The sequence below is a fragment of the Pelodiscus sinensis genome, chromosome 14 (assembly GCF_049634645.1).
Source record: "Pelodiscus sinensis isolate JC-2024 chromosome 14, ASM4963464v1, whole genome shotgun sequence".
Classification (NCBI taxonomy): domain Eukaryota; kingdom Metazoa; phylum Chordata; order Testudines; family Trionychidae; genus Pelodiscus; species Pelodiscus sinensis.
The window spans coordinates 21,449,959-21,467,631 of NC_134724.1; the positions used below are offsets into that span (position 1 = coordinate 21,449,959).

The 17,673-nt window shown below is 42.5% G+C and overlaps 1 protein-coding gene across 1 annotated transcript in view; it reads left to right on the top strand.

Moving 5' to 3' along the window:
* ATP8B4 (ATPase phospholipid transporting 8B4 (putative)) overlaps positions 1-17,673 on the top strand; it is a 177,257-nt gene that overhangs the window by 140,227 nt on the left and 19,357 nt on the right. Inside the window, exons 20-22 of the mRNA XM_014579493.3 lie at positions 2,732-2,879; positions 7,858-8,041; positions 10,133-10,356. Of these exons, the coding sequence (XP_014434979.3) occupies positions 2,732-2,879; positions 7,858-8,041; positions 10,133-10,356 (556 nt within the window). The remainder of the gene's footprint in view (positions 1-2,731; positions 2,880-7,857; positions 8,042-10,132; positions 10,357-17,673) is intronic.

The window sequence follows — 17,673 nt, forward strand, 5'->3', positions numbered from 1 at the left end:
TTGCATTTTACTCTTTTTGGAATATGCTACTGATAAAGAAAAGCAGAAATTAAGTCATTAATGCTGACTAGAAAAGGACTTAATAAAACAGGGAACCCATACATTTTCATATTTGTTTCTGAGAAACACATCTAGGAAGTCTGCATGCACAGTATGCTATGTCACTGAAGTGAAAAGATTTGTTTAGAGATGTTATCAATGGGGAGAATTATCTATCTAAACTTTCTAATGGAGCAAGTGGCCTGTTGCCTCTAACTTTTAACTCTGTGTAGGTAGTGGTTATTTTCTTAGTTGATGTTCTGAAACAAACTCTCTTTCAAGCCAAAGAGACTTAAGAGTTTTCAAATTTCTCCCTCCACTGAAGTTTTTAATACAAATTGAACCTTTCTAGTCTGGTACTCTCCAGTCTAGCAACATTTGTGGTCCAGCATGATTTAAATTAGCCAGATGTTCACTTATCATGGGTGTGGCTAAGTTTTCCACAGTCCTATAACGTTTATTTACAGCCACCAGTTTTGTCTTTTAAGCCATGCCTACACTAGAAGATTATTTCTAATTAACTAAATTCGACTTTACAAATTTGAAGTCCCGGGTCCACACTACAGGGAAGCATCAGATATAGTCTGAGGCAGGCTATGTTAATATGAAGCAAAATGCAGGACAATGTAGCACTTTAAAGACTAACAAGATGGTTTATTAGATGATGAGCTTTCGTGGGCAGAAGTGGGTCTGCCCACGAAAGCTCATCATCTAATAAACCATCTTGTTAGTCTTTAAAGTGCTACATTGTCCTGCATTTTGCTTCAACTACCCCAGACTAACACGGCTACATTTCTATCACTATGTTAATATGGACATGCTGCCTCAGATTCAGAGCTCCAGGAAGCACCAGAGTGTCCACACCAATGTAATTTCAGACTTACAAGTTTGGGAATAGCGTTATTCCTCATGAAAAGCAGGAGTACAGAATAATAGGCTTGGTAGTGTGGATTGATTGCTTACAAATTCGACTTTAGGGGAGTTATTTCAGACTAAGGTCCCAGTACAGACCAGGCCTCACTCAGTGTTTTGTGCTGTTATTTAGCACTAATTTACCTCTAAATGTCTTCTAAAAGCCTAGTAAGCAGTGGAAGGGTATGTCTACACTGCATTTCTCTTTCAAGAGCAGAATGCAAATGCAGCTGAGCGAAATTGCAAATGAAGTGTGGATTTGATTTTCCCGTGCTTCATTTGCATAATCGCGTCTGGCCACTTTTTCGAAATATCCTATTTTGAGATAAAAAATGCTGTGTAGATGTGGTTATTTTAAAAGAAACCCCTTCTTTCAAAATAACCCTTACTCCTAAAAAAGTGAGGTTTAAGGGTTATTTCAAAAGAAGGGGTTTCTTTCAAAATAACCGTGTCTACACAGTGCTTTTTATCTCAAAATAGGGTATTTTGAAAAAGTGGCCGGACACAATATGCACCAGAAGCACGGGAAATTCAAATCCGTGCTGCATTTGCAATTTTGCTTGACTGCATTTGCATTCCTCTCTCGAAAGAATGTGTGTGTGGGGGGGGGGGAGGGGTAAGTGGCACCACTGCTCCTGGGGAGCCTGCTTAATGCCAGCTCCTCATCGGCACCAGCTCCTGCTCCCCCCCTTGCTGCTTCTGATACATTAGCACAGGTCCTTAACTCAATTCTTTTTTTAAATAAAAGGAAATGTACGTGCTTTATTTAAATTATTATATTTTTCAAAAACTGGGAGCAAGAGCATAGTACACAGCACGTCTGCCCCCCGTGTTCCCCAGTCAGAGTGAGGAATGCAGAAAATTGTGCCCTTTCCCCATGCTCCCTTAAAAAGGGGGAACAGCCAGCAGTGTTCCCATGTGAATCGGGGGTAAGCTTCAGTCCCCTCCCAAAAGGTGCTTGGCTCAGGGATGAGGTTGTTCCAGACAGGTGCAGTATGCTCCGAGACCAGCCCCTTTAATCTGACTGGTGATTATGTCTCTTTTCTGCATGGCTTTATGGGAAGCAATCCCATTCTAGGCACATCCCATTTTCCTGGCACAACCAAATCCTGACCTTGCTTTAAGTTATGATAAGAAGCTGCATGCCAAATGTGGTGGTCTTAGCTCTTACTATTTAGGGGTTCTTGAACAAACAGACAAAGTTTCTGAAATATATACAGGTTGAACCTCTGAAATCCGGGATTCTCTGATTCGGCAACATCTGTGGTCTGGCAGGACTACAGATGTTGCTGGATCAGAGAGCCCCAGAGCCTGGGACTGTGAACCCTGTCCCTGGAGAACCCTGGTCGGGATGGGGAGAAGCGGGGCCATGCGGCTGGGGAACTGCATCCAGGGGGTGTCCCAGCCAGTCGGAGCAGCAGCTGGATAGACGAGCCCCATCCCAGGCGGGGATCCCCGGTGGAGGCTGGGGGAGCTCCATCCTGGAGAGCACTAGCACATCAGAGCCCAAGTCCAAGCCAGCCCTTCAGGCTGGAGCCCAGTGGCAGTGGGGTCAGAGCAGAGCCAACAGCAGGCAGGGGGAGCATCCTGGGAGGTCAGTGGCAGAGGACCTCCCCATATCCAACTAATTCCCTCATTCTGGACGAGTAAGGTCCTGAGGGTGCCAGACAAGGAAGGACCTTGGATCTAGTAGTAGATAGATGAGAACAGCAGAACTGAAATTAGCTTAAATCATTGTCTAATTAAAATTAAGAATAACACATTCTTTTCTTCTTTTAAGGAAAGTGAAAGAACATTTGTTTGGACAAAGCACAGATCTTTCCAATGGTCATGCAAGTTGTGAAAAAAAGCAAGAATCAAAGCAGAGCTCAGTCTTGGAAGAAATTGTCGATGGTGACTATGCATTAATCATAAATGGACATAGCCTGGTAAGTCAGGTTTTTCAGATTTTGTCCTTTCCTTCCCAACCCAAATAATCATGTCTGCTTTGTTTTCTAATGATGACAGATTTCTCTCCAGACTCTAAAACTGTTTCATAAGAAAGCTACAAACAAAGGCTAACATGATTGCAAGAGACAATTAAAATTACTTCTTAACTTTTGGATGTGCATGGAAGAGAAATCAAATGAGTAACTGTATACAGCTTTTTTTAATAACTGCCACAATGGAGAAGGTCCCATAATAAAAACTAGTCCACACAATCTTATCCCTTCTTAACTAGACATAGACTACTGCTGTTGTTATTTAAGTACGGGTGTGAGGGGAATATCACAAATCAATGCCAATTAATTAAGGGAATGCAATTAGGCAAATATAATGCTGTTTATTTTTGATGTTTGCTGTTTGAGAGCACAACCTGACCTTAAATTATTAACTAATTAAATTAAATTAAATTAAATTAAATTAAATTAAATTAAATTAATCTCATTAAGATGCCTCCAGTGGGTTTTCTAAATATCAGCATTTTACAGGGATGCCAAAACAATTTGCTGTGATTAGGAATCTGTTTCTTGTCATAATTACTTTAATGTAGTTCAGGTTCAAAATCTTAAAAAAGAATCAAAACGATTTTCTGACTTGTTCACTTAAGAGACATAAAAGCTCAGGCTTCACTTTTGAAAAATAAGCTACTCATGAAGACATATAATAATCTTAGTACATTCACATTCTTTGATTTTTATTTTCTTTTTAAAAAATTATGAATAAGAATGGCTCTGCCTTCAGACAGTTTCTTGCTAGAAAAAGATGTAAATGGGAATATTATTTAAGCTTTTCCCTAAGATCCACAGCCATTTAAGTTAGTTTAAGATGCATAGTTCTCTCCAGCTACATTCCAGCCATAATTATGTGTTGCTTTCTACACAGTGGAAACAATGGAAAGTATGTCTCCACTCCAGGGATTCACCAGAAAGACTGTAGTCTGCAGAAACTGTTTCTCTCCTATACCCAGATTTGTAGTTTCCATTTCATCTCAAAACTGTTTAGCAGCCTTTGTCAAGAAATTAGAATAAGACCACTTGCTCTGTTGTGAAAACTTTGAGAAAACACCACCACTGACATCAAGCGGCTTCCTCATTGACAGTCTTATCTTGGGATACATCTAAACTACATCCCTTTTTCGACAAAGGGATGTAAATTAGACGTATTGAAATTGTAAATGAAGCTGGGATTTGAATTTCCCGCACTTCTTTTACATAACGCCAGCCATGGCTTTTTTTTGAAAAGCTGCTTTTCGAAAAATACCTGCGGTCAAGATAGGGATCGTTCGACAGAACTGCCCCATTTTGAAAGATCCTGTAACCCTCATCTTTCAAAACGGGGCATTTCTGTCAAATGATCCCCATCTTGACCAAGATTTTTTTTGAAAAGCGTCATTTTGAAAAAAAGCTGCGAACGCCATTATGTAAATGAAGCATGGTAAATTCAAATCCTGGCTTCATTTACAGTTTCGATACGTCTAATTTATATCCCTTTATTGAAAAAGGGATATAGTTTAGATGTACCCAGAGAGTCAAAGTAAAGGGGAAAAATATGGGATATTAGCTGCAGTGTTCCCCATGCATGGAATACATTTTGTTGTATGTACAAGGCATCTGCAGATGTGTATCACCAATAGAAACATGTGCTGTTGGCTGTGGGTGGCTGAGAGTGCTGTTGTTAATTAGCTTGGTGGCATTTGAATTTCTCTTGGGTGGCCACTCAAGCATACACTTACAGGGGACACTGGTTATCAGGTTTTGGAAAATTTAAGATTACAACCTGAAAAGAAGATAAAGTTTCTAGTTACCCTTTTCATTTGGGGTGGTCTAAACAGCAGGGGTTAACTCAAAATAAGCTACGCAAATTGAGCTACATCAATTGCGTAGCTTATTTCAAAATAGCTTATTTTGAAATTGGGAGAGTCTACACAGCATGTATTTTGAAATAGAGCACTCTTCCTCTGACTTCCCTTACTCCTCATACAATGAGGGTTACAGGAGTTGGAGTAAGCAGTCCTCCAGCTTGACAGTATTTTGACATTATTTCAAAAATAACTGCCTGCTGTGTAGACGCGGACTAAGTTATTTTGAAATAAAATTATTTCAAAATAATGCTGCTGTGTAGATATATCCTTGGAGATACCAGTTTCAAAGGCAATCTCAACTCATGCCTTTTCAAAGAATGAGAAAAGCATTATCTTTTACCATTCCAGGTATATATGACCCCCATCACCACCATATCTAAACCAGTGACCTGAATTTTTCCCTCTTCCATGATTTTGAAGAGTCCTTTTCTTGCCTGGTGCTTTCTGAGGGTTTTCTTTCCCTACTATAGTTAAATGAAATTGCCACACAGTGAATGAAATCCCACAATATATGTCAAAATGGGAACATTTTATGCATTTTTCCAGTGGCTCTGGTCACATGCCACATATAGTTGAACTAGCTATATGTCAATCCAAGGGAGACAGGCAGACCACAGAGCTTGGCCAGACTGCGATGATAATTGCCAGAATTTTCTGAGTCTGAATTGTGAGGAAGCTCTATGGGTGCTGAACCACAAAGATACACTGAGTATCTGCAGCTAAAAACTTGCAATGGAGCTGATGATTCACTGCATTAGACCCTTTTTAATTCTATAAAATTACCTGGAAAGTCAAGTGCTAGACTGAAATAACTAAGGGTACGTCTACACTACAGCGCTAGTTCGAACTAACTTAGTTCGAATTAGTTAATTCGAACTAAGCTAGTTCGAACTAACGCATCTAGAACTAAAAACTAGTTCGAACTAGCGTTTTGCTAGTTCGAACTAGTAAGTCCACATTGAGTGGACTCTGAACAGGGCTTAATGATGGCCGGAAGCAGTGCCGGCAGGGCATAAAAGGAGGACTTAGAGCATGGAGATACTGTCTCAGGCTAGCCGAGGGCTGCGCTTAAAGGGTCCCGACCCCCACCCCGGACACACAGTTCTAAGGGGTGCCCCGCTTGCAAAGAAGTTCTGGCTTGGAGTGCCCTGAGTGCCCACACTGGGCACATCACACCACTCGGCCATCAGCCCGGCTGCACTTGCCGCAGGCTGCCATCTGGGGAGAGGGAGTAATTGGGGGGCTGCAGGAGAGCTTCCACCCCCAGAAGCCCGCAGAGCCAGCCCAGTCCTCCCCATCGGGGGCTCGTACCCCATTCCTCCCTCACCTCCTTCCACTTGCCCTTCCCTAGCCCCCCTTCTTATTGATGTACAAAATAAAGATAACGTTTCTTCCAACATTGACTCTGTCTTTATTGAAAAAAACTGGGGGAGACTGGGAAAAGGAGGTGGGAGAGGGGAAGAGAAAGGCTGGGAGAGGGGAGGGCAACTAACATGATCAGGGGTTTGGAACAGGTCCCAGATGAAGAGAGGCTACAGAGACTGGGACTGTTCAGCTTAGAAAAGAGGAGACGGAGGGGGGACAGGATAGAGGTCTCTAAAAGCAGGGGTTGGGTGGAGAGGGTGCATTCAGAAAAGTTCTTCCTGAGTTCCCATAAAGAAGGACTAGAGGACACCAAAGGAAAGGAATGGGTAGCAGGTTTCAAACTAGTAAGAGAAAGTTGTTGTTGTTGACAAAGCAAATAGTTAACCTGTGGAACTCCTTGCTGCAGGAGGCTGTGAAGGCTAGAACTAGAACAGAGTTTAAAGAGAAGTGAGATAAAGTGATGGAGGTTGGGTCCATGGAGTCCTATTAGCCAGAGGGTAGGAGTGGTGTCCCTGCCCAAAGTTTGTGGAAGGCTGGAGAGGGATGGCACGAGACAAATGGCTTGGTCATTGTCTTCGGTCCATCCCCTCCAGGGTCCCTAGGGTTGGCCGCTGTTGGCAGACAGGCTACTGGGCTAGATGGACCTTTGGTCTGACCCAGTACGGCCATTGTAAGCTCAGGGCTCAGTGTCGGGGGTCTCAGTGGACCCCCTTGATTTTCATGCACACCTGGTCCTGGGTGGCCAGGCTGGCAGCTCTCCTGCCCTAGACGGCCACTTTCCTGTGCCTAGTGCGGAGATCGTGGACGAGGTCCACGATGTCCGCACTAGCCCAGGAAGGTGCCCGCCTCTTGCGGTCCAGGGCAAGCTCCCGGGAGCTGCCAGCCTGGTCCCGGCAAGAGGGGGTGGGCTGGGGGGCATCGGGTGGGTGGCTCTGTGCCGTGCCAGGTGCAGGGTCTGCTAGCTGGGTGCTGGCAGGCTTGCACCTGGCACGGGCACCGTAGCCAGCCCGTGCCCCTTTAAGGGGTCCGGGGCCGGGAGGGGGGCATAGAGTTTCCCTGGTGTTGGCCAGAGTGGCCACCAGGGAAACCTGGGGAGGGCTAGCCTCCCACTAGTTCGAACTAAAGGGCTACACAGCCCTTAGTTCGAACTAGCTAGTTCGAACTAGGCGTTAGTCCTCGTAAAATGAGGTTTACCTAGTTCGAACTAAGCGCTCCGCTAGTTCGATTCAAATTCGAACTAGCGGAGCGCTAGTGTAGCGCATAGGAAAGTTAGTTCGAACTAACGTCCGTTAGTTCGAACTAACTTTCTAGTGTAGACATACCCTAACATATCCATTTTTTGATTATTTCCATCCCTTTTTACATTTTGTATTGAACATATTATTAAAGAAACTATATTACAATAAATGTAGCTTTGCTTTCATTGTGCATTAGGGTATATGGATTCTGTCTATGTATATTTTTGCTATATATCAATTTATGAGATTGTTTTATTGTTTTACTGGCAACGTGTGGTATCTTCTGCTAAAAGGCTTTCAGCTGTTTACTAAGTTTGAAATATTAGAAAGATATGTATCCTATTTATTCTTATTTATTTCCTATTTATTCCTATTTAGTCTCCATTTTCTACCCATCACCTCTTCTATTAATTATAGGTACAGAACTAGCACTCTGACAGGGAATTCTTTGTATTGCAGGCTCATGCACTTGAGGCTGATCTGGAGAATGAATTCCTAGACGTTGCCTGCATGTGTAAAACTGTGATTTGTTGTCGAGTGACTCCCTTACAAAAAGCACAAGTGGTAGAACTGGTTAAGAAGCACAGGAATGCAGTCACCTTGGCCATAGGGGATGGAGGCAATGACATCAGCATGATCAAAAGTAAGAAGAAATGATGTCCTAATTTCAGATAAAAACATAAATAGAAATGCCAATAGCATGTTAAGATTTGCCTATCAATGGACTCATATGTATAAGTATTTGATAAATAATGTACTGATGAATCCATCTTAATTGGAATACCCCACTAGTTCACCTTTCATTCTGACTAAGAAGAATTTCTAGCTAACCAGACGGTGCAGTTTTTGCTTCCATCTAAAATGGTTCTCAGATTGTTTTGTTTTACTCACATTTAGCTTGCTGTTTCTTTGAAGAAATAAAGATGATAGAGGTCTGTCTCTATCATTTACAAAACAAACCACACCACACAGAACAGCAACAGCTATTTTTCCCCAGAATGAGCTGAAATATAATTACCAAATCCAGACCTTCCAGCATCCTGGTAGTTCTGTACTATTTCCACTTTTAAAATGGTTAATTTTAAACAGTTTTCAATGGGCCTGCAGAAATGCTGTTAAAATACTTCTACACTGATAAACAAGCACTGAAAGAGGTAAAGAATTTTTGAAAGGTATCAAATTATGATCAATCTCTGAAAATTACAAAGACATGATATCTCCATTTGAGCACCACTTAATCATATGTTGGCATCCCAATGAAGTAAAATTCCTTGGTGGTAAGTATCATTAGTTTGGCTACTTTGAGAGGTATCCCAACTGAATTGTGTCCTGATTAAGTGGTGGATGCAGTACAGCCATGAAGAAACCTCTTATGTGTTACAATATTTGCATGGAAGAATGCATTTCCCAAGTACAGTATTAGTAACTATTGTAAATTCTTTTATTGTAGCATCAGTTTCTTGGAAGATATTTTGTATATTAAAATATGCTATTGTATAAGTAGATTGCATAGTAAATATATTGTTTTTATAATACATTGATGGGTAGCCCTTAAAATAAAATATTAAGATGCCTTATATAGCTAATAATATACTTCATTGATTGCTTACAATATGTCATCTGCTGTTGACTGTCGCCCAATTTTGCAATTGTACAGAACTCTACATTTCAATGTCATTTCTTCAAGCAGATGAATGGCAGGTTTGAGCCCTATTCTATAGTCAAGAAAAATATGGCCCATTAGACTGTAATTGAATGGTTTGAGCCTGTCTTACTACAAGGATGGAAAATAATTACTAGACCACTGCAACAGTTACGTGATTCCCTGCATTCAGCTGTGCTCTCAGAATTTCACAATGATTGCTCCTCAGGTTTCTTAGTTCCCGGTGACTAGTCACTTCATGTATTTTTTTCCCCACCAGTTTTCTTATTTTTCTACTCCCCATACCTGAAGAAAGAAAAGAATCCCTTGCACACTCTCAGTTTCAAGTTGGGTTTTCAATATTTAAATTGTATTTATTTTAAAAAGTTTCCTGCATCAGCATCAATAACAGCACGATCCTCCTCCAATTCACTTATTTTGGCAAAGAATGGCAAAATAACCTTTTTTTTTTCTTCCAGTGAGAAGGGAAAGGATAAAAGAGAAAGAAAGAATCATTTAAAAATAATCATAACAAACATTATTCTGTATGCGTATGTCTAAACTGCGGGCTAAAGTTGAGTTAAGATATGCAACTTCAGCTAGCTTAACTCGACTTTTGACGCTGTTTGCACAGCAAGAATTTGAAGTAAGTACATTCTTTCGTTGACTTCCCTTACTTCTTATGAAATGAGGGTTACAGAAGTTACAGTAAGAAGTCTGTTATTTTGAAATTATTTCAAAATAATGAGATTGCTGTGTAGACTAACATGAGTTATTTTGAAATAAGCATGCAATGTAGACATAGCCTATTAGAGAAGCAGCTAGCACTTCCTAAAAAGCTGAGGGTGAGGCGCAGCAGAATATGATTCAGCATAATAGTAATGATAATGCTAAATTTGTGGGTCTTTCCTGTTAATTTGATAAACACCTCTGGGAAGCACAGGATATCACTTTGTAAGGCCGGGATCATCTGAAAATGGATATCCATTTATGTTTCACTAAGCAAAATGTTCACAGTGATCATTTAACAAATCACTGAATCTATTTCAAATACTTAGTAAAGACACATTTCTGCTTCTTTTTTACTCACAGGTGCACACATAGGTGTAGGCATCAGTGGTGAGGAAGGAATGCAAGCAGTCTTGGCCAGCGATTACTCCTTTGCCCAGTTCAGATATCTGAAGCGGCTCTTGCTTGTTCACGGCAGGTGGTCCTATTTCAGAATGTGCAAGTTCTTGTGTTATTTCTTCTACAAAAACATTGCCTTCACTCTGGTACATTTCTGGTTTGGCTTCTTCTGTGGCTTCTCAGCTCAGGTTAGTTTTTAGGAATTAAGTATATAAACCAACAAAACAATGTTATATATGTTTAATGTATCCAACTATTAAAAGGTGTTTTCCTTTTAATTATTGGATTATTAGAAGTCAGAAAACTGAACTGAACAATCCAAATGTTTTAGTGAAAATCATTTGGAAGTTAATTAAAATCATATTAGCATTTATTTTCTTTCTTTAAAAATTAATCTGTAATTATTATACTATGAGTTCCTTCATTTCCTCCAAATTTTTGTGACATTTCATGATTTTATTTGTAAGGCCATGCTGTTTTATGAGGGTTTTTTTTTTCTGTTAAGCATATGTTCTAATCCAGTAAATAGTTTATTTAGGGCTAAATCCAGAGGCTTATTTGTGTGGTTATCAGGAGTGCTTTAAATCTACAAATTCTGCAGTCATGTAAGTAGGTTTTATGCTAAGCCAACTGATTCTGACTAAGGTCTAGTCAAAGTGAAAGGTAATATAAAGTGTCTCTCAAATCTGCTTGGAGGCATGGGGAACTCCTGGTGTCCTTCAGCAAATCCTGCTTTTTCTGTCCTCATGTTTGACCTGCAGAAATTACTGAAAGTCTAAGGCCTTTAGTAAATGCCAACCACCTGATGTCAGAGGCCGTGTCTACATTGAGAGATAAGGTCAAATTTATTAACGTAAATTTTTAGCACCAGATTTTGTAAAGTCAAAGGTGTGTGTGTGTGCAAGATTCAACATAATGTAAAGTAGCATTTCCCCAGTAGGGTGGCTACTGTTGACTTTGAGAGCAATACACTGTGGATAGCTATCCCACAGTACCTACACCCCTTTTCATGATGGGTTATGCTCCCAGTGCATGCTGGAACCAAAACTGTGCAGCATGTGGTTCTGGGTACATGTCATCAATGTCCCATAATGCACTTATTTCCTCCCTTCCCCCCCGCTTGAGAGCAAACAGTCTTTTTGCATCCTTTTTTCCCTTGGTTATTCACACCAACACCATAGCAATGTAAGCATGGATCCCATTGAGCATCAAAGTATTATGATAATGATATTAACTATGGTGCATCTAATGCTAGAGTATGTTCAGCATGTATCCAGGGTCTGCTGGAATTAGGATAAATCTCGGGAGGTCATGAAAATACTTTTTTGCAAAGCACTTGAGTGACTAGCAAAGGTCACTATCATTGGATACTCTGGACACAGTGGAATGCCGGTTCTAGTGCCGTCAGACAAGCACAGACTGGTGGGACCGTATTGTGATGCAGGTATGGGACAATGAGCAGTGGATGCAAAATTTTCACATGCATAAGGCCACTTTCATGAAAGTTTGCGAATTGCTTTCTCCTTCCCTGAAGTGCAAGAATATCAGAATGAGACCTGCTCTGACAGTAGAGAATCACATGGCAATTGCCCTGTGGAAACTTGCTATGCCAGACAGTGACTGGTCAGTTGCAAATCAATTTGGAGTAGGAAAATCTACAGTGAGAGATGTTGTTATCCAAGTAGCCAAGGCCATCAATATCCTGCTACAGAGAGTAGTGACACTGGGAAACATGGAGGACGTAGTGGAGGGCTTTGCCCCACTGGAGTTCTCTAACTGCGGTGGGGTGATAGATGGAACACACATCCTCATCTTGGCACCTGACCACATTGCCAAGAAGTACATGAATCACAAAGGTTTCTTGATGGTGCTGCAGGCGCTGGTGGATCCCAAGGGCCATTTTTCTAACTTCAATGTGGGATGGTCAGGAAAAGTGCATGACACATGCATCATTAGGAATTCCTGCCTCTTCAGAAAGCTGCAAGCTGGAACTTTTTTTCCCAGACCATGAAAAAATTACTATTTCAGATGTTGAAATTCCAATAGTGATCCATGGCAACCCAGCCTACCTCATGCTCCTATGGCTCATGAAGCTGTAGATGGGCAGCTTGGACTACAGTAAAAAGCAGTTCAACTACAAGCTGAGCAAGTGCAGAATGATGGTTGAATGTGCTTTGGGGCATTTAAAGGGAAGGTCTCACAGTCTGCTGACTTGGTGCAACATTCCAATTGTTGTGGTAGCCTGCTGTGTGCTCCATAATGTTTGTGAGACTAAGGGAGGATGATATCTGGCAGGTTGGAATGGCTGAGCGATTCTGAGCAGTCAGACACCAGGGCAATAAGAAGGGCACAGTGCGGGACAGTGCAAATCAGAGAGACTTTGAAAGACAGTTTTATGAATGGACAGTTTTGAGAGTCATGAATGTTGCTTTCAACAAATTGCCCTGCATTCAGTGTGCTTGCCTGTAATCTCCCTCCTGCCCCAACACAAGCAATAAAGAGACTGTTGCACAAAAATCATGTGTTTTTATTCAGGGAACACAATAGGAATAGAAAAGGACTCCAGGATGGGAGCTTCAGAGTGAGGGAGTCATTACAATTGCGAGGACAGTGTTTTGTTTCATAACACATCCCTAGGGGCTGAGTGTGAGGCTACCCTTGATTCCCTCCTTCCCTTCTCCCCTGAATTCTAGGGCCCCTGGAAGAGGAGGCTATGGAACTCAGTGAGGAGGGAATGTTAGTCTGCCAGGGCTGAATAAGGGGGTGCTTGTGCGTGTAGGCATCCCTGAAAGCTGCCATGCAGTCCTTCGTATCTGCCATGGATGACAAGACTCTCTCCTGGTTCCACACTTCCAGTTCCCTGCACACTTTCCTGTCCTTGTGCTCTGCATGCATCTCCTCAGCAGCATGTTTCCTCTGCTTGCTTAAGCGCTCCCTGTCCAAGTGGGTGGATTGCATTTGCTCCTTGAATATGTCATCCCTACTCCATTTTTGCCTGCAGATGTGTGCCAGCCCAACACAGAGGGTGTGCGAAGTAGTCTCACTGCTGATTCTGCTGTAATAAAAAGTGAAGGGCAGACTTTACAGGAGATACATTGTAGAGTGTAGAACCTAATCTGTTAGTATAAAAGGAAAGGTCTGTCTAAAGACAATAGGGATATATTGTGTATAAGGCCATAGTTAAGCTTTTAGGTAGCCACTATGCAGTAGGTACACCTCAGAGTTCTTAGGGGTGCAGTTGGACTCAGGTTGATGGCAGGGATGGTAAGGGACAGGCCCAGAGCATGAGGCTCTGAGAGGGAGGAGGTCTGGGTATGCTGGCAAGGCAGGAGCTCACATGGGTACCCTGTGTTTGGCACCCCCTGTTTGCCATAAGAGTGTGACTTTCCCTTACCACAGGGGTGTTACCCCAAAAATATTCTCACTGGAGACCACCCAGAGTTACACTAGTATGGTTTTATTTCCACTAGGTAAAACTAAAGAGGAGAAAGCATCCACCAAAGGTTTAAACTAAAGAAGATAGAACACTCTCTCTCTCACTCACTCACACACACACACACACACACACACACACACAAGCAAGCAAGCAAGCATGCACACACCCCTCCATTCATTCACTCATTCACATCCATTCATTCCTGCCCTCAGGCACTCACACACTTACACAGACATATGACAGGACTATGTAGCACTTTAAAGAGTAACAAGATGGTTTATTAGGTGATGAGCTTTCATGTGCCAGATCCATTTCCTCGATCAACTTGTGGAAGAAAATTGGCATGACTATATATACGAAAGGTTACAATAAAAAAATGAACACATATGAAAAGGACAAATCAAATTTCAGAACAGAAGGGGGATGAGAGGGGAGGTCCTTAGGGTCCTTGTTAAGACCTAGATGTAAAGTGTCAAATTTAAGCATGAATGACAGTTCAGAGGATTCTCTTTCAAGTCTGGTGTTAAAATGTCTTTGGAGCAGGATGCAGGTAATCAAGTCGTTGAGACAATGCCCTTTCTGGTTGAAATGGCAAGAAATGGCAAGAAACTGTGACAAAGTGTCTGAGACGTTTGTCCAATGTACATAGCAGATGGACATTGTCAGCACATGTACATTGGACATGTCTGCTATGTACATTGGACAAACGTCTCAGACACTTCGCCAAAGAATCAATGCACACAAAACAGATATTAGACAGGATCACAAAGACAAAAGTTTCTTGCCATTTCAACCAGAAAGGGCATTGTCTCAACGACTTGATTACCTGCATCCTGCTCCAAAGACATTTTAACACCAGACTTGAAAGAGAATCCTCTGAACTGTCATTCATGCTTAAATTTGATGCTTTACATCTAGGTCTTAACAAGGACCCTAATTACCTTACCCATTACAAAGATAGCTTCCCCAATTATCACCTCTAATATCATTAGCTCACAGACATTTACCTCCCCCCTCGTTCCCCTTCTGTTCTGAAATTTGATTTGTCCTTTTCATATGTGTTCATTTTTTTGATGGTATCCTTTGGTATATATGGTCATGCCAATTTTCTTCCACTATTTGATCTGAGGAAGTGGGTCTGGCCCATGAAAGCTCATCACCTAATAAATCATCTTGTTAGTCTTTAAAGTGCTACATAGTCCTGTTTTTTTGATTCAGCTAGACCAGACTAACATGGCTACATATCTATTACTATTCTACAGACATATGGGTTGCAGAAGGAGCCAAGGCATGTGGATCCTGGAGGGTCTATCTGCTCATCATGGCTGGGGAAGCTGGTCAGGAGGAGAGACACTGGAGAGGAGCTTCTCAGGAGCAGGGGAAGGAAAAAGAGAGAGTCTCACATGTGCTCCTTCTCTTTATATAGTGTCTGAATGGCTTCTGTGACTCATTCACCTCATAATCAGGGAGCATGCCCAGACTTCCTTTTATCCAGCAGGGAGCATGCCCAGACTGTGATGACTCATTGAAATGTGCTCTATTGTTCCAAGCCTTCTTCAATCACACTCTCACTCTCTTTCTTCATTCACTGATGGGGGAATGCAGCTTAGAGAAAGTTACAAGCAGGGTGGCTGAGAGTTAAAAAAGATTACAAAGTTGCAGTTCACAGTAAGTTTCTGAGAGTTACACAGATTACAAAGTTTGACAACGATCACAATGAGTTGCAGTTTAAAACCTTAGACTTTGCAGTTTGGTGTAGCTTTAGAAAATCCATCTATATAAATCAAATAAGCTCAGGCAGAGGCTTTTTTATGCAACAACGGGCAGATGGGCAGGAGGGGGACACGTGTTCTGGGCATGGCAGCAGAGAAGCACAGGGACTCAAGCAATTCTTCATTGAGGATGAGGGCTTACCGCAGAGGCTTCAGCTAGTAGCTTTCCCAGTCATCCAGGTTGCCATGTGAGATATCAGTCTTCTCTGAATCACACTGAGTAATAGGGAGCAGATGCTGACTGCATGAGACCAGAAAGGACCTTTTGTGCAATGGTTTGTGCTGAAATGATGCCAGACCACTTACTGGTGGCTTGGCATGGAAAGGTGTCATGCTGTGGAGGATGGAATAAGACAGGCCTCCCCAGCAACCTTGTGAGAAGGATTAAAGAGTCCCTCTGTGAGAGCTTTATAGAGATGTACAGGGAGGATTCCTGCTCCACCTTCAGACACGTTTAATAAGTTGTTGCGAGGACCCCTCACTGGGCAGGCACAGTGGCCGCCACAGATCACACCCAATTGCCTCAACCTACTTTTAGCAAGATAAAAATGTGAACTCACCAGAAGTGCCTCGGAAGAGAAGTTGTCTCCAAGGTTATAAAAGATTCTTGGCTCTCTGTAACATAGGGTGGCCTACTCACTTGCTGACCATTCTCCTCCTCATCCATGCTATCCTCCATGCTGCTGCCCAAGACTGTCTGAGGAGTGTCTTGGAAGGAATCCATGGACTGGCTACAGAAGGTGGTTGTCCCCCATAGGATCACATGTGGCTGCTCATGGAAGCAGCATGTTGGCGGCAATGCTCCAGACTGCAGACCAGGCTTTTCTCACCGCTGGTCAGTTTCAGCAGCAGCTGAATGAGGACGCCTGGGGTAGAGCAGCTGGGGGGCTGCCGGGTTGGTCCCACAGCGCCGAGGTGCGGCGCTACTGGACCAACCCAGCAGCACCCCAGCTGCTCTGCCCCAGGTGTCCCCAAGTCAGCCGCTGCTGAAACTGACCAGCGGCTGACTACAGGAAGCCCTGGGCTTCCTGGAATCAGCCGCTGATCAGTTTCAGCAGCAGCTGACTTGGGGACACCTGGGGTAGAGCAGCTGGGGTGCTGCCGGGTTGGTCGCGCCGCGCCAAGGGTTAGGGTTAGGGTTAGGGTCAGAGCACTCCAGCTGCTCTGCCCCAGGCGTGTCCGATTCAGCCGCTGCTGGTCAGTTTCAACTGCGGCTCAATCTGGACGCCTGGGACAGAGCAGCTGGGGCGCTGCTGGGTTGGTCTGGTAGCGCCGACCCTTGGCACGGCGGGACCAACCCAGCCGCGCCCCAGCTGCTCTACCCCAGGTGTCCCCAAATCAGCTGCTGCTGAAACTGATCAGCGGCTGATTCCAGGAAGCCCGGGGCAAAGCAGCTCTGCCTCGGGCTTCCTGTAGTCAGCCGCTGGTCAGTTTCAGCAGCGGCTGAATTGGGGACACCTGGGGTACAATATGTACCAGTTCCGACTTACATACAAATTCAACTTAAGAACAAACCTACAGTCCCTATCTTGTACGTAACCCAGGGACTGTCTGTATATTTACATTACAAATTAAGAAACCTTTATCAAATTGGCTCTTAACACATCAACCCTTTGAGTTTTAGATTACACGTGCAGTATGCATGGTCAGGCTTCAGTTACTCAAATTCTGCATTTTTTTCTGCTTGTTTTGCAGTTTCAGTGTCATGGAATCATTTTGTATCACTCTGTCCTAGATCTTCCCAGTAAAATGGCTTCTTGATTTTACTGGTTTGTGTATTTTCACCCCAAAACATTCAGCACAGCATTATCAAGTCAGCATTTAAGTCAATTAGCAATTCTGTGTAAAAGAAGAATTGGCAATACCATATTTATGCCAGTAAGACCTTGGCCTAAATGTTACCTCAGCTGTACTCCTTCACTGACTATAATTACTAATCATTAAAAAATATAGCTATCAAAGCTCTTCATCTAACCATTAGCAATTATTTCAATGTTATAAATCAGTATGTTATCCCTCTGTACCCTTTAATCTGTTTAAAGGGAGAGGGGATGATGGAAAACATGATAATTCTTTAATGTCAACATTTCTTATCTTCTTTAAACATGCTTTTTTCTTCCATTCAAAGTCCAGTTTTGTTTGTGAATCATTACCTAAACCAAAAACCCACCTTGTTAGACATTTTACATTAATATATTTTTAGGGCTGGTTCAGTTTTAGGACTTTGATATTTAGTTGATTTTAATGGTAACCCAACAGCCTGGTTGAGCCCCTCATGAAGTAACCTGAACAATATA